Source organism: Oncorhynchus tshawytscha, linkage group LG05, assembly GCF_018296145.1.
Source record: "Oncorhynchus tshawytscha isolate Ot180627B linkage group LG05, Otsh_v2.0, whole genome shotgun sequence".
NCBI lineage: Eukaryota > Metazoa > Chordata > Actinopteri > Salmoniformes > Salmonidae > Oncorhynchus > Oncorhynchus tshawytscha.
In genome coordinates this window covers 13,803,294-13,829,250 of record NC_056433.1, presented here as the reverse complement: position 1 = coordinate 13,829,250, position 25,957 = coordinate 13,803,294, and the positions used below count along the sequence as shown (strand labels likewise).

At 44.0% G+C, this 25,957-nt stretch overlaps 1 protein-coding gene across 1 annotated transcript; it reads left to right on the top strand.

Moving 5' to 3' along the window:
* The first annotated feature begins 15,128 nt into the window (after positions 1-15,128).
* LOC112249964 (dual specificity protein phosphatase 10) lies at positions 15,129-25,544 on the top strand. Its single transcript, XM_024419728.2, has 4 exons — positions 15,129-15,387; positions 16,782-17,673; positions 23,626-24,012; positions 24,468-25,544. Exons 2-4 carry the CDS (start codon positions 16,830-16,832, stop codon positions 24,731-24,733), a joined length of 1,497 nt encoding a protein of 498 aa, XP_024275496.1. The 5' UTR covers positions 15,129-15,387; positions 16,782-16,829; the 3' UTR covers positions 24,734-25,544.
* The last annotated feature ends 413 nt before the right edge of the window (positions 25,545-25,957 follow it).

The following is a 25,957-nucleotide window of genomic DNA, read 5'->3' as shown; positions in this document are numbered from 1 at the left end:
CAAAAACCCAAAAGCATCTCTTAAATCCTTAGCCTCACAGACGAAATGGTATAAGTTGGCATTTCATGGCCAGATGGGCCCAAAGAAAATATGTATATCGTTTTTTTATTGATTATTGGCTTTAAATGCAGCTCACGTAACACCATATACTGGTCTAGGCAAACATAAGGAGGGTATACATGAAAACCTGTTTCTAGGGTTAGCTAAAAAATATATATATGTATGACAACCTGTTTCTAAGGTTACAAGGTTACAACTCACCGAGTTGTGACTGCCCTCATTTCTCAGGCTGCTCTTTAAGTGAACGCAGGAAGTGGTTTAGCTTCTTCCTGTACTTCAGAGCCAGCAAATACCACACAGTGAGATAGCTGTCAGATTTTCCATACACAGAGCGAGAAACACGAACAAACTCACATTACCCTGTTTAGCATCAAACTTTTGACATGATCCGGTATTATGCATGCAATCGGTCGACGACGGAAACCTGTGACTAAATTGTGTCATGCTTTCCAAGCCTTGACATTAAGAAAGCTGCCATTGAAGTAAGACACAGACTGAACCATATCTGCAGCAAAATGTGACTTAAGCCTGAAAAATAGAAGATACAAGACACATGAACATTCTTCTCCCAATGGGGACCTTGTGACCCCATACGGAACGTGGGTATTTCCCTAGTGCTGCTGTTCCAAATCATGGATCCTCTTTGTTGAGGACACATGAAGTTTGATAAATACACTTAAATAGAAATCAAATAATGTGAGCACCCGAAAAAGCTAATGAATTTCAAGATCCCTTCCTATATGCCATAGTGCTGTTATTTTAAAAAAAAACAATAAGCCTACATTATGATATTATGTAAATATACAATTCCTATCACGTAAGCGTTATTATTTACAGGACCAAGGTACATTTAATTCTGCCTTACAGTGCAACTTTGGAATGACAGGTGGTGTGAAATTCTCAAGATAAACAAGTTCAAAAACGAAATGGGAAAAATTGCATGTTAACATATCAAGGGGTTTCCCACATTTCATGAACATTTCTGTACGTATGCAGAGCCTCCAGAAAGTACTCACACCCCTTGGCTTATTCCACATTTTGTTGTGTTATAGCCTGAATTCAAAATGGATTAAATAGACACAATACCCCATAATGACAAAGTGAAAACATGTTTGTAGAATTCTTAGCAAATTTATTGAAATTAAATACATAAATATCTAATTAACATAAGTATTCACACCCCTGAGTCAATACTTTGCAGAAGCACCTTTGGCAGAGATTACAGTTGTGCGTCTTTCTGGGTAAGCCTCTAAGAGCTTTGCACACCTGGATTGTACATCGTTTGTACATTTTTTAAATTCTTCAAGCTCTGCGAAATTGATAATTGTTAGAAAGATATTTTCAAGTCTTGCCCTAGAAAAAAAAGAGATGAGGTAGTCATACAAAAATCATGTTAAACACTATTCCATGCAACTTCTGTGACTTATTAAGCACATTTTTACTCCTGAACTTATTGAGGCTTGCCATAACAAAGGGGTTGAATACTTATTCACTCAAGACATTTCAGCTTTTCATTTTTTATTAATTTGTAAAAATTTCTAAAAACATAATTCCACTTTGACAGTATGGGGTATTGTGTGTAGGCCAGTGACAAAAAAATCTAAATGTAATTAATTTACAATTCATGCTCTAACACAAAAATCTGGATAAAGTCGAAGGATGTGAATACTTTCTGAAGACACTGTAGGTATGGTCATAGAAAAAAAGATATATATATAAACACAACATGAAAAAATGTCTAAGATTTTACTGAGTTACAGTTCATATGAGGAAATCAGTCAATTCAAATAAATTCATTAGGCCCTAATGTATGGATTTCACATGACTGGGAATACAGATATGCATCTGTTGGTCACAGATACCTTAAAAATAAATTGGCCTTACAATGGGCCTCAGGGGGCCTCTTGGGTGGGCAGTGGTCTAAGGCACTGCATCTCAGTGCTTGAGGCATCACTACAGACCTGGGTTTGATCCCAGGCTGTGTCAGCCAGCTGTGACCTGGAGACGCATGAGGTGGTGTACAATTGGCCCAGCGTTTTCCAGGTTAGGGGAGGGTTTGGCCTGGCTGGGATTTCCTTGTCCCATCATGCTCTATCATGCACTCCTTGTGGCGGGCCGGGCGCCTGCAAGCTGACCTTGGTCACCAGCTGGGCAGTGTTTCGTCCTACACATTGGTGTGGCTGGCTTCCGGGTTAAGCGAGCTGTGTGTCAAAAAGCAGTGCGGCTTGGCAAGGTCGTGTTTTGGAGGACGCATGGCTCTCGACCTTTGCCTCCCCTGAGTCCTTAGGGGAGTTGCAGCGATGGGACAAGACCTACCATTTGTATATCATGAAAAAGGGGTACAAGTACCCCAAAAAACAATGGGCCTCACGATCTTGTCACTGTATTTTTGTGCATTCAAATTGCCATCAATAAAATGCAATTGTGTTCGTTGTCTGTAACTTATGCCTGCCCATAACATAACCCCACCACCACCATGGGGTACTCTGTTCATAACGTTGACATCAGCAAACCACTTGCCCACACGACACCATACACATGGTCTGTGGTTGTGGGACAGGTTGGATGCACTGCCAAATTCTCTGAAATGACATTGGAGGCGGCTTATGGTATAGAAATGAGCATTCAATTCTCTGGCAACAGCTCTGGTGGACATTCCTGCAGTCAGCATGCCAATTGCACGCTCCCTCAAAACTTGAGACGTCTGTGGCATTGTGTTGCACATTTTAGAGTGGCCTTTTATTGTCCCCCAGCCCAAGGTGCACCTTTGTAATGATAATGCAGTTTAATCAGCTTCTTGATATGCCACACCTGTCAGGTGGATGGATTATCTTGGCAAAGGAGAAATGCTCACTAACAGCCGATGTAAACACATTTGTGCACAACATTTTAGAGAAATAAGCTTTTTGTGCATATAACATTTCTGGGATCTTTTATTTCAGCTCATGAAACATGGGACCAACACTTTACATGTTGTGTTAATACTTTTGTTCAGCGTAGATGTGTATTGGGTATGATGTTCCCCTTTGGTTCCTTCCAACAACGCATTATTTGACGAGAAGGCTTAAATATGAACAATTTCCACGCTGCGCTTTGGTCTCATTCCAACGACGATCGTTACACAAACTGAAAATGAAATCCCTTGAATTTGTCTGACTTATGCCATCTTGGTTTGAATGTCATTTTTCAATTTGACATTAGGTAATGTGACCAGTGAGACACATGTATATTTTTTTAACCAGCAGAACACAGGCTGCATACTGAATCATCTCAAAATGGGGCTACTTAATGTTAGATCCCTTACTTCAAAGGCAATTATAGTCAATTAACTAATGACTGATCATAATCTTGATGTGATTGGCCTGACTGAAACATGGCTTAAGCCTGATGAATTTACTGTGTTAAATGAGGCCACCTGGTTACACTAGTGACCATATCCCCCGTGCATCCCGCAAAGGGATAGCAAATTTCAATTTACAAAAAAAAAATGACGTTTTCGTCTTTTGAGCTTCTAGTCATGAAATCTATGCAGCCTACTCAATCACTTTTTACAGCTGCTGTTTACAGGCCTCCTGGGCCATATACAGTGTTCCTCATTGAGTTCCCTGAATTCCTATTGGACCTTGTAGTCATAGCAGATAATATTCTAATCTTTGGTGACTTTACATGGAAAAGTCCACAGACTCACTCCAAAAGGCTTTCGGAGCCATCATCGACTCAGTGGGATTTGTCCAACATGTCTCTGGACCTACTCACTGTCACATTCATACACTGGACCTAGTTTTGTCCCATGGAATAAATGTTGTGGATCTTAATGTTTTTCCTCATAATCCTGGACTATCGGACCACCATTTTATTACGTTTGGCAATTGCAACAAATAATCTGCTCAGACCCCAACCAAGGAGCATCAAAAGTTGTGCTATAAATTCACAGACAACACAAAAATTCCTTGATGCCCTTCCAGACAAAAATCAGTTAACCACCTAACTGAGGAACTCAATTTAACCTTGCGCAATACCCTAGATGCAGTTGCACCCCTAAAAACTAAAAACATTTGTCATAAGAAACTAGCTCCCTAGTATACAGAAAATACCCGAGCTCTGAAGCAAGCTTCCAGAAAATTGGAACGGAAATGGCGCCATACCAAACTGATAGTCTTCCGACTAGCTTGGAAAGACAGTACCGTGCAGCATCGAAGAGCCTTTACTGCTGCTCGATCATCCTATTTTTCCAACTTAAATGACAAAAATAAGAACAATCCGAAATGTATTTTTGATACTGTCGCAAAGCTAACTAAAAAGCAACATTCCCCAAGTGAGGATGGCTTTCACTTCAGTAGTAATAAATTCCTGAACTTCTTTGAGGAAAAGATCATGATTAGAAAGCAAATTACGGACTCCTCTTTAAATCTGCGTATTCCTTCAAAGCTCAGTTGTCCTGAGTCTGCACAACTCTGCCAGGACTTAGGATCAAGAGAGAGAGGATCAAGTGTTTTAGTACTATATCTCTTGACACAATGATGAAAATAATCATGGCCTCTAAACCTTCAAGCTGCACACTGGACCCTATTCCAACTAAACTACTGAAAGATCTGCTTCCTGTGCTTGGCCCTCCTATGTTGAACATAATAAACGGCTCTCTATCCAGCAGATGTGTACCAAACTCACTAAAAGTGGCAGTAATAAAGCCTCTCTTGAAAAAGCCATACCTTGACCCAGAAAATATAAAAAACTATCGGGCCTATATCGAATCTTCCATTCCTGTCAAAATGTTTAGAAAAGGCTCTTGCGCAGCAACTCACTGCCTTCCTGAAGACAAACAATGTATACAAGATGTTTCAGTCTGGTTTTAGACCCCATCATAGCACTGAGACTGTACTTGTGAAGGTGGTAAATTACCTTTTAATGGCATGAGACCGAGGCTCTGCATCTGTCCTTGTGCTCCTAGACCTTAGTGCTGCTTTTGATACCATCGATCCCCACATTCTTTTGGAGAGATTGGAAACCCAAATTGGTATACACAGACAAGTTCTGGCCTGGTTTAGATCTTATCTGTTGGAAAGATATCAGTTTGTCTCTGTGAATGGTTTGTCCTCTGACAAATCAACTGTACATTTTGGTGTTCCTCAAGGTTCTGTTTTAGGACCACTCTTGTTTTCACTATATATTTTACCTCTTGAGGATATCATTCGAAAACATAATATTAACTTTCACTGCTATGCGGATGACACACAGCTGTACATTTCAATGAAACATGGTGTCCCAAAATAGCCCTCGCTAGAAACCTGTGTTTCAGACATAAGGAAGTGGATGGCTGCAAACTTTCTACTTTTAAACTCGGACAAATCAGAGATGCTTGTTCTAGGTCCCAAGAAACAAAGAGATCTTCTGTTGAATCTGACAATTAACCTTAATGGTTGTACAGTCGTCTCAAAAAAAACTGTGAAGGACCTCGGCGTTACTCTGGACCCTGATCTCTCTTTTGACGAACATATCAGACTGTTTCAAGGAGAGCTTTTTTCCATCTACGTAACATTGCAAAAATCAGAAACTTTCTGTCCAAAAATGACGAAGAAAAATTAATCCATGCTTTTGTTACTTCTAGGTTAGACTACTGCAATGCTCTACTTTCCGGCTACCCAGATAAAGCACTAAATAAACTTCAGTTAGTGCTAAATACGGCTGCTAGAATCCTGAATAGAACTAAAAGAAAATTGTCAAGGCAAGGGCTGATTTGAAGGTTTTACTGCTAACCTACAAAGCATTACATGGGCTTGCTCCTACCTATCTCTCTGATTTGGTCCTGCCGTACATACCTACACGTACGCCACGGTCACAAGACGCAGGCCTCCTAATTGTCCCTAGAATTTCTAAGCAAACAGCTGGAGGCAGGGATTTCTCCTATAGAGCTCAATTTTTATGGAATGGTCTGCCTACCCATGTGAGAGACGCAAACTCGGTCTCAACCTTTAAGTCTTTACTGAAGACTCATCTCTTCAGTGGGTCATATGATTGAGTGTAGTCTGGCCCAGGAGTGTGAAGGTGAACAGAAAGGCTCTGGAGCAACAAACCGCGCTTGCTGTCTCTGCCTGGCCGGTTCCCCTCTTTCCACTGGGATTCTCTGCCTCTAACCCTATTACAGGGGCTGAGTCACTGGCTTACTGGTGCTCTTTCATGCCGTCCCTAGGAGGGGTGCGTCACTTGAGTGGGTTGAGTCACTGATGTGATCTTCCTGTCTGGGTTGGCTCCCCCCATGGGTTGTGCCGTGGCGGAGATCTTTGTGGGCTATACTCGGACTTGCCTCAGAATGGTAAGTTGGTGGTTGAAGATATCCCTCTAGTGGTGTGGGGGCTGTGCTTTGGCAAAGTGGGTGGGGTTATATATTTCCTGTTTGGCCCTGTCCAGGGTTATCATCGGATGGGGCCACAGTGTCTACTGACCCCTCCTGTCTCAGCCTCCAGTATTTATGCTGCAGAAGTTTATGTGTCGGGGGGATAGGGTCAGTTTGTTATATCTGGAGAACTTCTCCTGTCTTATCCGGTGTCCTGTGTGAATTTAAGTATGCTCTCTCTAATTCTCTCTTTCTCTCTTTCTTTCTTTCTCTCTCTTGGAGGACCTGAGCCCTTGGACCATGCCTCAGGACCTGGCATGATGACTCCTTGCTGTCCCTAGTCCACCTAGCCGTGCTGCTGCTCCAGTTTCAACTGTTCTTCCTGCGGCTATGGAATCCTGACCTATTCACCGGACGTGCTACCTGTCCCGGATCTATTTTTTGACCGTGCTGGACATTTATGACCATTTGAATATCTTGGCCATATTCTGTTATAATCTCCACCCGGCACAGCCAGAAGAGGACTGGCCACCCCTCATTGCCTGGTTCCTCTCTAGGTTTTGTTGAGGAATAATCAGAATTAGTTGGTAACATAGGTAAGATGTTTTATATTCATCATATGTTTGTAAGTTACTTCTCATCAGAATGTTTATACTGTGTCCGGAGTTGCAGTTATCTGTTCTATGTCAAGACTAAGTTACTTGGGCCGGAGAGAGGGGAGAGGTCAAGCGTGTATCTCTTGGCTCCACAATGTCTGTGTGCCAGTCAATGTGTCTCTGTGATCTTGTCAAGATAGGATGGATTTGATATATGCCTGTTGATATGTGGATTTGGTTTATGGTTCTGAGTTTGAGAAAAGAACATAGTTTAGGAGACAAAGCTGAACGATAAATTATGCCAATGCTGTCTGGCTATGTGTGTCTTTGCTATAAAGGATCTCAGTTGCAATGTGTAAGGGACTCTCAGAGAATTCATTCATAGACACTGAATTGATCTGAGAGTCACGGGGTTGTGATGGAGTTCCTATAATTAAAGATGGACTTTGTGATAACTAACTCTGACTTGTGTGTGGTTTGCTCTCATGATTTGGTAAATAGGTTCCTAGGTTTTGGCCTTTCTAGGGAGTTCTTCCTAGCCAACGTGCTTCCACACCTGCATCGCTTGCTGTTTGTGGTTTTAGGCTGGGTTTATGTACAGCACTTTGAGATATCAGCCTATGTATGAAGGGCTACATAAATACATTTGATTTGATTTGATTTTGAATGTCATGCTACAATGAAATGCATTGGTAACAAATAATTTTGTGATCTTTCAATGTCTTGTTAAGTCAGAAGACAATGGTTCATCATGGAAAGTGACAAGACCAGAAACGCTAGGTTGCACTGTATTCATGCAGTATTTCTGAGCTATTTCTAAGCTTGCCAAACATAGAACCTACATGCATCAGATACACTCTACTACAGAACAAACTAGCCTTCAAAAGACCTCACTAACTTCAGTGTGTTGACCTAAACTTTTATTCCATGGTTTGTGACCACACTAAACCGGTTTAGTTTGCGTAAGCACATCAGCCACACTATCAGCGTTTGCATGGGTCTCAATGGGAAAAGCTGATGAACCTGCTATGGTAAGGAGTATATTGTGTATTTTGGAAAATACTTTAGAATAGAATAACTGACTTTTTACCAAAGGGAACTTCAGTTGTGGCTTTTGACAAAGATGCTACTGTAACACTCGTCCTCTTCTTCTGACGAGGAGTAAGAGAGATCGGACCAATTTGCAGCGTGGTACGTGTCCATAACATTACTTTATTAACAAGAACATTAAACTACAAAATATCAACGTAAAATACTGAAACAAACTCAACAGTCCTGTGTGGCACTAACAGAAAACAATCACCCACAACTCAAAAGTGAAACCAGGGTACCTAAATATGGTTCTCAATCAGGGACAACGATTGACAGCTGCCTCTGATTGAGAACCATACCAGGCCAAACACAGAAATCCCAAAACATAGAAAAAGGAACATAGACAACCCACCCAACTCACGCCCTGACCATACTAAAACAAAGACATAACAAAAGGACTAAGGTCAGAACGTGACAGCTACATATCCTTTGCTCTGATAAAAGATCCACACACCATAGTGCTACAGTTGCGGCCAAATGTATTGGCACCCAAATATATTGGCACAAATAAACTTTTCTTAAACAATTCTCTATTTATTCTCAAATAAATTTAAATTGATTAAAAAAACGAATCCTAACTCCTACCACAGAAAACAATGGGAGATCATGATCAAAAATGGTCTGATAGTGGCCTAATACAACTAATGACACATGGTTGTTGATTTATTGTGTTGTTTTTTCAACCTTGCACATTTACTGTAAGTGCTTTTCATGGACATTAACAGTGACACATATTCACAACAACACAACCTGGCTGTGATCACACCACCATCACCAACTGCCGATGCTATTTCAGCATTGACTGTTAGTATTCATTTGAATGTTATGTAAATCTCAAGGTGTTGCTTTTCCTGGATCTACAACTGTGGTTCATTTTTACCACATTCAGCAACACCAACAAAAACAAAAACTCCAGGAGTAGCTTACCTCCTTTGCACTTTGAACAGAATAGTTTATGGGAACAACATAACATAATGTCAACAACATCAAACACTCTATCGAGCCATAATAGCAAACCATTTATCATGGACATTGATCCGATTATAGCACGGTTTTGCGGGGTGAACAATTCTTTGTGGCCAAGGTAATCCTCAATTATGGGCAAGGGTCCCTGTCCCTGTACCCTTCCTCAACAAATGATACCAGAGTCTCTGAGAATTCAATTTGGATAGGGCTTTGATCAGCTCCAGTCACACATTTCTAAATACCCCCTCTGTGCAGCTGCTAAGAATAGCAGCCATAATAAAAGTCCTGCATTGTTCAAGGCTGCTGACAGGTATAAATAGAGAGCTCAGATGTTGTTTGGACTTTGATAGCGGTGAGACCCTCTCCCCACGACATGTGAAAAATAGGGGTAGGGTTGTAGAGAATCGAAGGACCATGAATGTAATAAGAAACCTTAGGTGCTGGCTTAAAGCCGATAGCAACCTCTACAGAATGTCATGTCAGAGCAAAGATGAGGCGGATGTCCAGGTTAAGGGGAGTTTAATGGAAGATGCCCACATTCACACACACATCTGACCACTCATGGTTCAGATAACCGAGAATCATGTCCAGTGAGAACTGACATTAACTATGTGGTCATTTAGATGCAAGCACAATTAAACATCAGACATACAGGGATTCAGTCCACAGGAGGAAAAGTTATGCAGGAGGGTAAACTGTGGAAGTGCTCATCAGGATGGGGAAAGCATGTTTCTGACCACACAGCATGCTGGGGTCACAGACTGTGAGCTAGGGGATTTTAGACAATACAGAACGCTCTGGGCCTACTGGGATAGGAAACTGGGAACCCAGCTTAGCAGGAAACTGTGAAGCCACTAGGGAATCAGGAAACTCAGGGCTAAGATACTCTGGACCTATAGACTGAGGACCTAGTAAGGCAGAAGGTGAGGTGTCTCCTATGACAGGACACTGGACACCTCGGTCAGGAGGGTCCCCAACGGGGACATCAGGATGGTTCCCCACAGGGGCGTCAGGAGGGTCTTCTAAGGCTTGAACTAGAGGGAAACAGTTTGAAAGGGCTAGCAAGAACCCCGGGGCTGAGACCAGAAAGTTACACCAGGCAGGGACTGACAGGGCCTGGACAGCAGACATGGAGCGAGCCACTGCAGCAGAGACTGGAAGGGGCTCCCAGGGAGGAGCAGGGACATGTCTTTGGACAGCAGTAAGCTGGAAGTTAAAGGTAGGAGTAGGCAGATCCCACCAGACTGGGACCGGAGAGGTCTGAGTGGCAGGGCTGGACATGGCGCCTTCAGCAGCTACAGACAGGGCTCCCGCATTATGGACCAACTGACATCCAGAGGTGTCAGCTGGAGTAGGAGTAGGGTTCTCCCTCATGGTGAACTCTGGTATCTCCTCCTTCCCTGAAGAAGGTTGTAGGTCTTTCTGCTCTCAAATAGGCAGGGAGGTAAGGATAAATCTTGGGTCCAGAACAAGGGTCGGCAGAACCTCTGTCACTGGAGATGGCCCAACTGTGGGAACCAATTGAGACTCTGCGATAAGAGCTGGTTGAAGCACAGCTGTGAGAATGGCGAGCTAAAGCTCCATGGCATGAGCCGGTGTAGTAGGCCCTACTACTAACTTGAGCTCCATTGTTGGAACAGGCTGGATCTGCACGGCTGGGATTGGCTGGAGCACAGTGGTAGGGTGCTCCACCAGGGTGAGCTCTTATAGCTCCTCTGGCCCTGGAGAAAGCTGTAACACCGCTGTGAGGGACTCCACAGCAGGGGTCGGATTCAAAAACGGGGCTAATGTTGAAGCTGATGTGGAAATGAGCTGTGTCTCGAGCATCTTCTGATGTCTGGAATCAATGAGCTGGTCGCGCTGGTGTAGTATTTGTTGCATGACGATCTCTGAGATGATGTCATCAACTTATTGGGCAGCTTGGTGGCACAGGTCCCTATTCTCCCCTTCTAAGACGTCTTTCAGTTGTAAGAGGAGAGAACTGTTGAAGGACTGGCTGAGACGGTCAGGTGACAACTAGCAGTGTCCATCAGGTAATTACTGATGACGGAGGTTGAGTGGACTGTAAGTACCTTCCATCTTCCGGACTGCTTCAATGAGTTCATCAATCTCGTCACGCTGGCTGTATAAACGCAGTGAGACCTTTCCAGTTGTCACTGGAGATCCATGCTCAGGTCGACGCTGGTCCCGGTGATCTCTGGTCGAGGTTCGATGCTGATCCTGAGGATCTCTGGTCGAGGTTCGATGCTGATCCTGAGGATCTCTGGTCGAGGTTCGATGCTGATCCTGAGGATCTCTGGTCGAGGTTCGACGCTGATCTTGGCGATCTCTGGTAGAGGTTAGCCTGAGGTGCAAACCCGGTGAATTAGCAACCAATGAAAAGGCTGAGGCTCTGTCCTCTATTCTGCTGATCAGCTTGGGTGGTGACTTGGACCGGTGATGAGTTGTTGAAGGGGAAGAAGGCCACTTTGACTGCAGTATATCTCATCTCAATTGCTCAAGAAAACCCTCTAGCTGCTCTCCTTCATAGGAGTGGTATGTGGATGTGTGTGGTAGTCTGTGCCTTGACTCGTAGTCGTCACTGTAATTGTTGAGATATTGTGGCAGGTGAGCTGGTCAGCATGTACGGACCACACCTTGTGGGGAATCTTCTCTGTTAACTGGAATCCTTGGGCTGTAGCAGATATTGGATCTGGCTCGAAGGACCCTGAAAAATAGGGGTAGGGTAAGGGGTAGGGAATTGAAGGTCCATGAATATAATATGAAACCTTAGGTGCTGGCTTAAGGCCGGTAGCAACCACTACCACCACAGAACTAAGCTGCCCGACTAGAACTAACCATAAAAGATGGCTAGAATCAGCTGACTGAGGTTGGACATTTTAACAACATGTGTGCTGTCATATGGGAGCGTGTGCTCTCAGCCAACTTGACACTTTTTCCAATGGGGCCACGGCCAATGAGCAACACTCGCTTACCCCACCAATATTACCTCACAATATTACCCCACCAATATTACCTCACAATATTACCTCACAATATTACCTCACAATATTACCCCACCAATATTATCTCACATTATTACCCCACCAATATTACCCCACCAGTATTATCTCACATTATTACCCCACATTATTACCCCACCAATATTATCTCACATTATTACCCCACAATAGTACCCCACCAATATTACCTCACATTGTTCACAGGCTTCAGGGTCACTGTTGTTGTTGTTGTGTGGGCGTGTGTACATGTGAACAAGCAGCACTATAACCTCTTAACTTGGACAACTTTTAAAAGTCTTTGCATTGTTGACCTGCCAGCAGCCAGCTTTGTGTAGTTAACCGAAACTAATTTCAAAACGATATAGTACAGTAATAAACATGTATCAATTGATGGATGACCGATTGTTTAAAGGCTCAGCTGTTGTCCTAGATTGGACTTTACTGTTATGATACAGGGGTTAATTGATTGTTGAATGTACATACAGTCATATTTGGAAATATTTGGACAGATATGTAATCTTCACTTCAACACTATTGACAGAGAAAGGTAACTTCATTTAACAAATGACACTGAAAGGTTATACTTTGCAATCATTTATCCATAAAAAATCTACAGAAATGCAATTCCATAAAATAAGTTCAAACCTAGTTTCAACAGCTGGTGTTGCACGTTTGGCTGAAATAACTTAATGTAGCCATTTCTTGTGACTATCTATCAGTCTCTTGCATTGACTGGGAGTAATTTGTACAGTACTGCTTCAACTGTGTCATGTTCAAGGGCTTTCTTGCATGCACGGCCCGCTTCAAGTCCCCCAACAGCATTTCGACAGGATTGAGATCTTGGCTTTGACTCAGCCCTTCCATAACCCTCCATTTCTTCTTTTTGAGCCACTCTGTTGTAGCTTTGCTTGTGTATTTTGCGTCATTGTCCTGTTGCAAGATCCATGTTTGGTGCAGCTTCACATTTTTGACAGATGGCCTCACATTCTCCTCAAGAATTCTCTGGTACAATATGGAATTCATGGTTGACTCAATAATGGCACGTTGGCCAGGCCCAGAAGCAGCAAAGCAGCCCCAAACCATAATGCCACCACCTGCATGCTTTACGGTTGGCATGAGGTTGTTCTGTTCAAAGGCAGGGTTTCATTTTCGCCAAACATGCCGTCTGGCATTGTTGCCAGACAACTCCACCTTTGACTCATCTCTCCAGAGCACATTGTTACAGTAGTTTTGGCAAACGTGAGTCGTGTCTTGATATTCTGTTTTGAGAGCAGAAGCTTCTTCCTTCTTGACCTCCTATGTGGGCTTAGTTTGTGCAGTCTTTCTGACAGTTGACTGTGGTAAGAGAGACCTGCAGATCCTTTGATGTTACCCTAGGGTTCTTAGAGACTTCTTTGAGCATCTTTCGGTCAGCTCTTGGGTTGAATTTGGTGGGACAACCTGTCCTAGATAGATTGCCAGTGGTCTGGAATTTTCTCAGTTTGTAGATGATCCATCGGACAATGGAATGATGTACTTCAAATTGCTTGGAAATGGATTTGTAACCCCTCCCAGACATCAATTATCTTTCTTCTGAGGGCCTCGGAGGTCTTTTGATCTTGGCATGATGTGTTACCACACACCCATATAGTGAAGAACAAACCAGACAAAGATTATAGTAGTCCTGATGATCTAATCTTGATGAAAGGCTGGATCCTCCCAAGTTACTCTCCAATGATTTTCTATTTTGGTGCATCTGATTTTTTTTATAATTATTATTTTTTTTAACCTTTATTTAACCAGGCAAGTCAGTTAAGAACAAATTCTTATTTTCAATGACGGCCTAGGAACAGTGGGTTAACTGCCTGTTCAGGGGCAGAACGACAGATTAGTACCTTGTCAGCTCGGGGGTTTGAACTTGCAACCTTCCGGTTCCTAGTCCAATTAGCCTTTTAAAATGATAAACTTGAATTAGCTAACACAACTTGCCATTGGAACACAGGAGTGATGGTTGCTGATGATGGGCTTCCATACGCCTATGTAGATATTCCATAAAAAATTAGCCGTTTCCAGCTACAATCGTCATTTACAACATTAACAAGGTGAACACTGTATTACGGATCAATTTGATGTTATTTTAATGGTCAAAAAAATGTGCTTTTCTTTCAAAACAAGAACATTTCTAAGTGATCCCAAACTTTTGAATGGTAGTGTATATTGGCCATTGAAAGGCTTTGAAGCCCCGGTCGGCCATATTTGCACTCCCCAGCAGGAGCAGTCCTCCATAGAAATGAATGGAATTCTACAGTATTTCAAATAAATGTTTCAAGGATCAAAATTACATGTATATAAGTTCATTTAATTTTTAGGCCACATGATATAATTGTAAAGTATGCATTAAGGTGTCTGTTATAGAATACATGTGGCAAAAGCGAATGTAGACATTAATAAATGCATTGCTATAGCTTCCAAAATATTGTTTTACCACCGTGGGGGAGTGCCAAGATGGAGGCACAGAGCCTTCAACACAGCAGCCCTTATTAGTCATCTAGTGTATATATAAATCATTGGCGAGAACCCAGGCATGGCTATTCTGGAGCAGGACCTAAAATGACTATAATTATCCATGATACACCCCTCAATGAACAATTTGTCAATTCCAATGAGAATGTGTCACCAATGGGCTGATTGAAGGCCCCTGTGGTTAACCTCATATAATATTGTAATATCATGCATTATACAATTGTAATATCATATTAATCACGATACATAAGTTTCCCCCCTGATAAAACAATACCATGCACCATTATTAAACAATGCATTGCATGCAACTACTACCGTCATTACGACTGCATTTTCTGCATCAATAGGCGGAGAATAACGCATTAAAGGTGGCGCGGGGCACGAAACCAAGGATGAACGAACTTCTCATCAGAGCGTGGAGTATTCAGTCTACGCTTGCTTCGCTCTGCCTAGTATCGGCCTTTTGATTGGTTGCCAGTGACATCACCCTACCCTAATACATGGGACTGTAAGCATTGTTCATTCGACAGCCCTATCCTCAGAGAGCTGATTTAACACCCGCATCTGAACTCCCACCCACTACGGGGTTGGCTCTTGCTGCGCAAAACGAATGAATTTAATATTAATGAACTCGTGTATTGGCTCTTACCCGTGTCAATCCTAAAGTGCTTCTTCACTAGGTTGGTTGACCCCTTGTATATTATTACTGAGGACCAGGCTAAAAGTAAAAATGTTGCGGATCCTCGGCACTGGGACAGGCTGAATGGAGTCAACGTTGAGCGCAAATAAAATCATTCTACATTCACCCGGAGCGCACAAAATATTGTTTTACAAAAATGTAAGTACACTTTTAAAAACCCTTTAATAGGCGACACTTCAAAGTCTATACTATAGTTTACAAGTTGTATAGAAATGAAACGGTCAGAGCGCTGACGTTAATCAACATGAACATGCCATACTCAGACATTTTACGTCATAACAGTGCGAAATATGAACGATGTCAGATTATGGGAATTTCACATTAAATTATATATTCGATATCATGAAACCTTCAGATCGTTGCATGAACTAATTTCGTTCATGTAAACCTCTGACAGATGATGAACTGTTGGCTCTTCAATATCACTGTGAACAAATATACCTGTAACCGGTTGTTGCCAAAATAATCAAGACTAGATTTACACTACAAATTATACAATGTTTTACTATGTGAGATACGTTTATGCAACCGCGGCGTCTTTGAAGTGAAATGACATTTACAAACCGTGTCTGTACTGCCGAAACCCTCCATACTTTATTCTCAGCACGTCCTTATGCCGGTCTCGTCAATGAATGTATGTACACCCTGTGATTTCTTTTCTACCGTACCAGCTAGTTGAAACAGCTGGATACTGAATGCGCGGGTCAGAGGACGCCACCATGGGCGTCTTTTGATGTGAGGACATGGTTTATTACATCTTTATTGCAACGTTTGATTACATTTAAGCAGCTTTTTCCCGCACCCTATGACTGTTCCAGATGTGATTTGGAGAGAGAGACCAAACTGCGGTGTAGCCCTACACGTTGATGCAGTATTCAGCAGTCTTTTTGTCACACGAAATTCAAAGGCTTATTGTACTGCACTGTGAAATTGACAGTAGCCTAGCTGCGAAGCCCATACATTACCTGCACATATTTGTGATGGTTATATTATTTGGTCATGCATTTTCATGGGACACTCCACATTTTCTGAGTTTATAAAATACATTATATGGTTAATACCCACCCTTACTAAATTGGCAGTAGTCTCTCTCGTTTACCTGGTTATTCCCACCAACTGTGGCAGTTGCTTTGCAGACCTTAAAGTAGATAAATATGGTATTTGGTTACTGTGTAGCCGTTTAGTACTATACATGTTTGATTAAACAGATAAGTACCTGTAGCTCATTCATTGTCCCCTGAGAGAGTCAATGACATTGGTCATCAACAAACCTCCATGCTATGCGTTACATGCTGTGCTTATTATTGAGTCTATACAGATGCTTTTTTTCCACTGAGTCCATTCACAATCCTGATCTGGGCCCGTATTCATAAAGATTCTCAGAGTAGGAGCGCTGATTTAAGATCAGTTTAGCCTTTTAGATCGCGATGAATAAGATTACATGGACAGGGGGGACCAGATCCTAGATCAGCACTCCTACTCTGAGACACTTAATACATATGGCCCCTGATCTGTTCTTTCCATATTTCCAGACGGGCATCTTGTAGTTCTCCGTAGACGTCCCGACCCTCAGCCTCCACATGCCTCCATCTCCCCTTGACGACAGAATTGTGGTGGCGCTGCCAAGGCCGATCCGACCTCAGGAACTCCGACTGCGCCTGGACACCAGCTACCTGGACACCAGCTACCTGGACACTACTGTCACCAGCCCTGTCAGCAAGACGACTGTCATCAGCACAACGGTGGTGAAGATCCGGGCGACCAACCTCACTTATATGCCCTCATCTAACGGCTCCACGCGCTCCCTGTCGTGTGGATGCACCAGTGCCAGCTGCTGCTCGGTCACCACCTACGAGAAGGACAGCCAGCACAACCAGCGCCAGCAGCAGAGCCACGTCAGCCAGGTGAGCGCCAGCAGCCCCAACCTCAGCTATGCTGGACCCGCCTCCTCCAACCCCATAGTCACGGGCATGGGTATGATACACCATGAGGCCTTCAGTGACCCTAGTCTCACCTCTGGCCCAACCAAGGCTCTAGGGTCCACTGTCCGGGTCATCCACCCCAATGAGCTGGCCAAGCGGATGGCCAGGTGCCCCATGGGCCACCCGGTCGGGCCGGTGCCGGTCATCATCGACTGCCGGCCCTTCATGGACTACAACAAGAGCCACATCCAGGGTGCAGTCCACATCAACTGTTCGGACAAGATCAGCCGGCGACGGCTGCAGCAGGGCAAGATCACCGTGCTGGACCTGCTCTCGTGCCGTGAGTCCTCCGGCAAGGACTCCTTTAAGGGCATCTTCTCCAAAGAGATTGTGGTGTACGACGAGAGTACAATGGATCCCCAGAGGGTGACCTCCTCACAGCCCCTTCATGTGGTCCTGGATTCGCTGAAGAGGGAGGGAAAGGACCCCATTGTTCTCAAAGGTAGGACTGAAGTTCTGGGCTCGTACAGCATCTTTACTTATCTCACTTTATTGTTGCAGTATCATGTTCACGTTTAAAGTGGCGTTGAAATACAGTAGAAAACAAATTGACAATGCAAAATTCATAACAGTTACATACTAATAAAAAGAGCCTGCTGGCCTTACTGGGTCGATAGGAACATTAGCCCGAGCTGTTTAGGAGGGATATCACACCTGGCACAAGTTATTGTCTAGTTCTGTTATTCCTGCCGGGGGGTGCCCTAAACCTGCACCAAGAGGGGAGTAGTTCAAAGTCTGGGTACAGGGGGTGTTTTGGGTCTAAAATTATTTTGTGAGCCTTGCTGTGTGCCCTGATCTTAAAGATCTCACCCAAGCCTGTCTGTTTGACTCCAAGTACCTTGTAAGCATACTTTTCTGGCTGACAGTGGCATTGCCAAACCAGAAAACAACACAAAAAGTAAAATTACTCTCAATAAAAGATTGGTAAAACACAGTCGGTATAGTACAGTCAACATTAAAAGATCCCAACTTTTCAAGATCTCAGAGTAGGTAGTGTAGCAGTGCTGATTTAGGATCCATTTGGCCTTTTAAACCATAACAGGGGGGTTCTCTTGAGGTTCTCTTGAGGTTCTCTGGAGGTTGTGTTTAAGCTTCAACGAGTCAAAGTAGAAACACCTGGGATGTTATCTGGAATGGTTGAAGGATGAGGGAAGAGGATGAGGTCTTTATCTGGAATGGTTGAAAGATGAGGGAAGAGGATGAGGTCTTTATCTGGAATGGTTGAAAGATGAGGGAAGAGGATGAAGTCTTTAACTGGATTAGTTGAAGGATGAGGGAAGATGAGGTCTCTAATATAGAAAGCCACATGACTGTTTTGATTAACAGAGAGGATGAGAGAGATTGGTTTATGTAGCTGTAAGTTGGTCTGTCTAATTCATTTTTCAGAGACTAGCCTGTCTGTATACTTCTGTTGTGAAGAGGTAGGTGGCAATAGACAATGAAGTTGGTAGAGGTGCAATGGGTATATTTGCTATTAAATGTATGTATGTCCCTGAGGAATAGGCTCATGTTAGGTGTAAAGTAAATGTAAGGCCGTTTTGTCTTGCCTCCATTGTTGTGTAAGCTTCTTACTTAGTAACTCATACTGTCATTTACTGTGTACTACCCATCTATAAACTACAGTATATACTGTATGTAAGTCTGATTCCAACAGTATCAGCTGACCCTTATCCTTCACACCCTGATGATTTGCACGCACACATACACCACCCAGACACACACACACACAAACACAGAATTTGTTGGGCAGCTTCAGTCCTGTCAGGGTATGTAGCATGCTTTGGCTGTTTTGCAGAGGCTGGGAGGCAGCTCTTAGTAAATACGGAGCCCTGTTGAGGCAGCAGCTCCTGTGTGTCTGCCGTCTGCCTCGCAGACGCGGTCTTCCAGGGAGGTCATACTGTAGCACCTTGATGCCATCCTCTCCTCTCCTCTCCTCTCCTCTCCTCTCCTCTCCTCTCCTCTCCTCTCCTCTCCTCTCCTCTCCTCTCCTCTCCTCTCTCCTCTCCTCTCCTCTCCTCTCCTCTCCTCTCTCTCCTCTCCTCTCCTCTCCTCTCCTCTCCTCTCCTCTCCAGAGGAGCTTGCTCCCCTTCCTCCTTCTTCCTTCCTTCCTTCCTTCCTTCCTTCCTTCCTTCCTTCCTTCCTTCCTTCCTTCCTTCCTTCCTTCCTTCCTTCCTTCCTTCCTTCCTTCCTTCCTTCCTTCCTTCCTTCCTTCCTTCCTTCCTTCCTTCCTACCTCCTTCCCCCTCCCTTCGTCCTTCCCCTCCTTCCTTCCTTCCTTCCTTCCTTCCTTCCTTCCTTCCTTCCTTCCTTCCTTCCTTCCTTCCTTCCTTCCTTCCTTCCTTCCTTCCCCCCTCCCTTCGTCCTTCCCCTTCCTTCCTCCTTCCACCTCCCTTCCTCCTTCCCCCTTCCTTCCTCCTTCCCCCTCCCTTTCTCCTTCCCCCTTCCTTCCTCCTTCCACCTCCCTTCCGCCTTCCCCTTCCTTCATTCTTCCTTCCCTCTCCCCTCCTCCTTCCCCTCCCTTCCTCCTTCCTCCCTCCTTCCCCTCCCTTCCTCCTTGCCCCTTCCTTCCTCCCTCCTTCCCCTCCCTTCCTCCTTGCCCCTTCCTTCCTCCCTCCTTCCCCCTCTCTTCCTCCTTGCCCCTTCCTTCCTCCCTCCTTCCCCTCCCTTCCTACTTTCCCCTTCCTTCCTCCTTCCCCCTCCCTTCCTACTTTCCCCTTCCTTCCTCCTTCCCCCTCCCTTCCTACTTCCCCTTCCCTCTGCGTCCATCTCTGTCTGCTGCGGTGAGGAAACAGAGAGCGGGCTACAGCATAGCAGAACAGAATGTCTTGTTTTTTTTTTCTGATTGAATTCTCATGAAATCCAGGCATCCACTGCTGCAGGAATCAAACGACTCAGCCATGAGCCCTGAGCCCTGAGCCATGAGCCCTGAGCCCTCAGCCCCACGACCTGGTCTCAACCGCTGACACCGTACAGCAGAGAACACTGTGTGTGTGTGTGTGCGTGAGTGAGTGTGTGTGAGTGTGTGTGTGTGTGTGTGTGAGTGTGTGTGTGTGTGTGTGTGTGTGTGGAGGAACAATCGTCATATGGGTTTCCCAGCATCAGTGTAATTTAGAACCAGACGTGATTCATTCTACTATTGATTATGGAGGATACTGCACTTGCTATGGACCCTGCTCAAAACTAGTACACTGAAAGGGGAAAGGGTGCCATTTGGAACACAACCTGGTCTCTTTGAAGAGGTTTAGAAAAATAAATAGAATATGTTTTATTCTTCATCTTCTTCTTTAAAATGTAATTTTTTTATACTTTGTACTATAATCATGTTTCGTTGTATCAATAATTTGTGGATATCTTTAATCAGTTATGACCCTGCAACCAAAATTAACTTGATCACAAAGCCAGAAATACACAGACTATGAAACATATGTGCTAGATTTTTTTGGCTTACAGTACTATTTTGATTTCATAAGAATTGTTTGTGAAATGTACAAATGGTATTTAATATGCCCATTAAGGAGGGATACCAAATGTTAGTTAAAATGTATTTATACATTAAGGACATGTGGAAGGCTGTTTTATTCTATCGGTTAAACATTGGCTTTCTCCAGAAGCAGACATTTCTAGTCCTGACGGGCCTTTTTCCCAGTGACCCAGAACTGAATGTAAGAGTTAGTTATATACTGTAGCTGACAAACATGCCATGAAGAAAACATCATTATTGATATAAGACTGTGGAACTTACAGTTGGCGGAAAGCATTAGAAAGTGGAAATAGAGTATGAAAAGCCTTCAACGCTTCCGGGAAGTGGTCATTTATGAGTGAGGAACAGTGCTGGCGGCTTCTGAAAGAGAAACAGACACTTAAAGGTGCTTTCCTCTGTGAGATAGTCGGAAGATAATGACAGCCGGTCACACTTCACAGATCTCATCTCTCTCCACAATGTGCCGGAAGATTCTTCTGCCTCTCGCCTTTCAAAAGAAGCCATTTACCAATTGAGTGCATCACAAGAAAGGCATCGCTTGAATATGTGCAATAGAAGACCATTTCGATTTTTTCAAAGATGAGCTGTATTTTGGGTGAACACTCAAATCTGTTAGTTTGTTGTAAAATTGAAAAAAGAGAAAGATATTTAATGCATGATTAGCTAAATCTTGCCTCACAAGCACATGCACGTGCACACACACACACACACACACACACACACACACACACACACACACACACACACACACACACACACACACACACACACACACACACACACACACACACACACACACACACACACACACTTAGTAATATCATAACTTCATTGTGGTGGTCACTATGATTTATTCAACTGTAGTAAAGTTCAACGCCTTTAGGGCTTGTGTGAAGAGACTATCATTCCATTATTTACTGTTGGTTAATTATTATAACGACATGCCCCTTGGAGGGAGTGTGAGAGAGATGTTTTAGAGAAACATAGCAGTTGAATTTGTTTGTTTAGTGTGGCCCTATTAATTAGACTGGTTTTATGACCATGTTATGATTTACAACATCCTCCCTAGTCGACAGTTGATAGGAGATCCCCAACTGCCCCGTTTCCATGGTGAAGCCGGTGAGGCCATATGATCACCTCACTTGGCATGATGTCAGCTCTTGTAGATCTTGTAATGCAAACAATACATGAACTGATACTCTATGTCAGGCCCCAATGCATCCCCCCTCACCCCTTCCGGGGTGTCAATGGCGTCATGACAACAGGTGCAAAGCCCCCCCCACTAACTGAAACTGACAGTAACTGGCAGTATTTGCCTCCCTCTCAGGCCCTGTGTGTGTTAACGTTATGTTACAGGCTTTATTTGAAGGAGTGCAGATGTCCAGCGAGACACATGTTCAACATTTATCATCTTTATTTGGCCGCCATCTTTGGCGCTGAGGAGAGTGATGATAGCTATTTTTCAGAAGGAATGCTGTGTCGATTGTCTTGGGGACATTTTGAATGTTTCCCTCACTATTTAAATTATGAGAAATATGACATTACCTCCAGGACTTTAGGTGATCTAGCCCTACAGACAGAAACAGAGGAACAGGACCTTTAGGTGATCTAGTCCTACAGACAGAAACAGATGAACAGGACATTAGGTGATCTAGTCCTACAGACAGAAACAGATGAACAGGACTTTAGGTGATCTAGTCCTACAGACAGAAACAGATGAACAGGACATTAGGTGATCTAGTCCTACAGACAGAAACAGATGAACAGGACCTTAAGGTGATCTAGTCCTACAGACAGAAACAGATGAACAAGACCTTAAGGTGATCTAGCCCTACAGACGGAAACAGATGAACAGGACTTAAGGTGATCTAGCCCTACAGACAGAAACAGATGAACAAGACCTTAAGGTGATCTAGCCCTACAGACGGAAACAGATGAACAGGACTTAAGGTGATCTAGTCCTACAGACAGAAACAGATGAACAGGACATTAGGTGATCTAGCCCGACAGAGAAACAGATGAACAGGACTTTAGGTGATCTAGCCCTACAGACAGAAACAGATGAACAAGACCTTAAGGTGATCTAGCCCTACAGACGGAAACAGATGAACAGGACTTAAGGTGATCTAGCCCTACAGACAGAAACAGATGAACAAGACCTTAAGGTGATCTAGCCCTACAGACAGAAACAGATGAACAGGACTTTAGGTGATCTAGCCCTACAGACAGAAACAGATGAACAGGACTTTAGGTGTTCTAGTCCTACAGACAGAAACAGATGAACAGGACTTTAGGTGATCTAGTCCTACAGACAGAAACAGATGAACAGGACATTAGGTGATCTAGCCCTACAGACAGAAACAGATGAACAAGACCTTAAGGTGATCTAGCCCTACAGACAGAAACAGATGAAGTGCAAAGCCCTCCCTACAAACTGATATCCAATTCAAACGGAAAATTCAAATGGCAAACAAATGATATGGTTTGAATGGTTGGTTGGGGGCTTGGAGTGTCTCAGTGTTTGACATCAGGCCATGAAAGTCTATGCTATGATAATATGGTCACCTATTTTGCCACCCTATCAGATTAATATGCAAAATGTCATTGTCGGAGGAGGAGGAGGAGGAGATAGAGGTGGAGAGATGAGACAGAAAGAAGGAATAACATCAGAATATTAGCTAGAGACAATTTGGATGGACATGATTTGTTGTTTGATAGTTCAATACAGTAATATTTTCCTCCAATAGACACGTAGCAGACTTGTTCCAGTCAAAACTCCCCAACTACCAGTCGTGACCTGCCATTGTAATAAAGGATAAGGCATTATACCTGCAGATGTTAACTTAAGTGTCATAGGATATAAACGTATTTGTTTTCCACTGACTCATCCTGTTGCTGTCTGTTGTTTACCCAGGGGGCCTCAGCTGCTTCAGACAGAACCACCAGAACCTGTGTGACCACTCCCTCCACCTCCACGAGAGCCTGGACGCCGGCATAGGCGTCAGCGGGGCCTCCGGCCACACGGGGGCACTACCTCACTCTATGTCCCTGCCCTCCACGCCGGACATCGAGGACGCCGAGCTGACGCCCATCCTGCCCTTCCTGTACCTGGGCAACGAGCACGACGCGCAGGACGCCCACAGGCTACAGCGCTACAACATCGGCTTTGTGCTCAACGTCACCACCCACCTGCCGCTCTACCACTATGACACAGGCCTGTTCAGCTACAAGCGGCTGCCAGCCACTGACAGCAACAAGCAGAACTTGAGGCAGTACTTTGAGGAGGCGTTTGAATTCATAGGTACGCAGGAAAAGTTAGCTAAGTCTAGTCATTGCATGGTGATATGTACAGTGGAAGTGTATACGGGAGGGCAGGGGCGGAGGTTGCAGTCGGTGGCAGCGGTGGGATCTCATTTCTCATTGAATCGATTCTGTTTTATAATGTTCTTTCAAGCCACATTAGGATTGGAGTTAGTCGGTGATTTAGCTTGGTTGATACATATTCAAATGGCTTGTTTTTATCGATCAGAGGCTGTGCAGGTTGTCTGACCTTAGAAATTATGGATTTGTTAACACTACCGTTAGTATACAGTATTGCACAGTGTAGGTTTTGAGTGAGTGGACTGCAGTGAAAAATATGACATTAGTTACATGACTAAAACATGAATGTGATGTTGTTGAACTCATGTTTTATGTTACCATGACGAGTTCTATTCTGACGAGTTGAAAATGCTCCTCTCTCTCCTCTCTCTTCAGAGGAAGCACGGCAAGCGGACATGGGCCTCTTGATCCACTGCCAGGCAGGCGTGTCTCGCTCGGCCACCATCGTCATTGCCTACCTGATGAAGCACACCTGGATGACCATGACTGACGCTTACAAGTTTGTCAAGACCCGGCGGCCCATCATCTCCCCCAACCTCAACTTCATGGGCCAACTGCTGGAGTTCGAGGAGGACCTGAACAACGGCATCACACCACGCATCCTCATGCCAAAACTCATCGGTGTGGAGACCATGGTTTAGGAGGACACCTGCCATTCCTGGTTTAGGAGGACATCCCACTCACTCTACGGGCTACTCTTGACAGGCTGATTCTGAGAGCAAAATCACTTTATTTCAGAATCTCCTAGTCATGCTCTTCTGGGACTGTCACAGGAGTGCCAAGGTTCTGGGTCAACGGCGATGAGAAACCCCAGAATACCTGCTGTTCCGAACTGGCTGGCTTCCTGGAGGAACAAGAGTGTTGGGGAGAGAAAACGGTCAGTGGGAAGCTGTCGTGCATGACCATGGAGGAGCAAAAACATGTAAGGAAAGGAAAATAGATGAACTATTTCTGAAGAAAAAAAACAGCATGTACTGTGGGGACTTAGCAGGTTAGCAGTGAGAGAAACTGACTCTTCAGACTCACACTGTGCTGTGGCTCACGGTTATTGTTGCAGGCAGGCTGGGGCCGAGCTGGCCGAGGCGGTGCCTGTCAGAAAAGATGAAGACTTGTTTGGTGTGTTAATGTTCTTGTTCTATTTTTATACAGGGGTTTATGGGGGTGACCATGACAAGCCCAAAGTGGCTTACTGTGCAATAATGTCTGAGTGGAATGCGGCTGGGAGCCTGATCTCATGTGTATATATGGGTATTGAATGACGATAAAACATTTCCATTTCGCCACTGATTTGACATGAAGTAACCTTTTTTGAATGAATTGTTATCGATTCTGTATTTTTTTTACGCATACCATTGAGCTGTTACACTATATATATAAAAGTATTTGGACACCCCTTCAAATTACTGGTTTTCGGCTATTTCAGCCACACCCGTTGCTGACAGGTGTATACAATCGAGCACACAGCCATGGAATCTCCATAGCCTAACATTGGCAGTAGAATTACCTTACTGAAGAGCTTAGTTGCGTTCAACGTGGCACCGTCATAGGATGCCAGCTTTCCAACAAGTCAGTTCTTCAAATTTCTGTGGGTGGCAGGTAGCCTAGTGGTTAGAGTGTTGGGCCAGTAACCGTAAGGTTGCTAAATCGAATCCCCAAGCTGACAAGGTAAAAATCAGTTGTTCTGCCCCTGAACAAGTCAGTTAACCCACTGTTCCTAGGCCGTCATTGTAAATAAGAATTTGTTCTTAATTGACTGACTTGCCAAGTTAAATAAAAAGTGCTGTTATTTTTTAAGTAGAAATGTCTAGGAGCAACTACGGTTCAGCCGCGAAGTGGTAGGCCACACAAACTCACCGAACGTGACC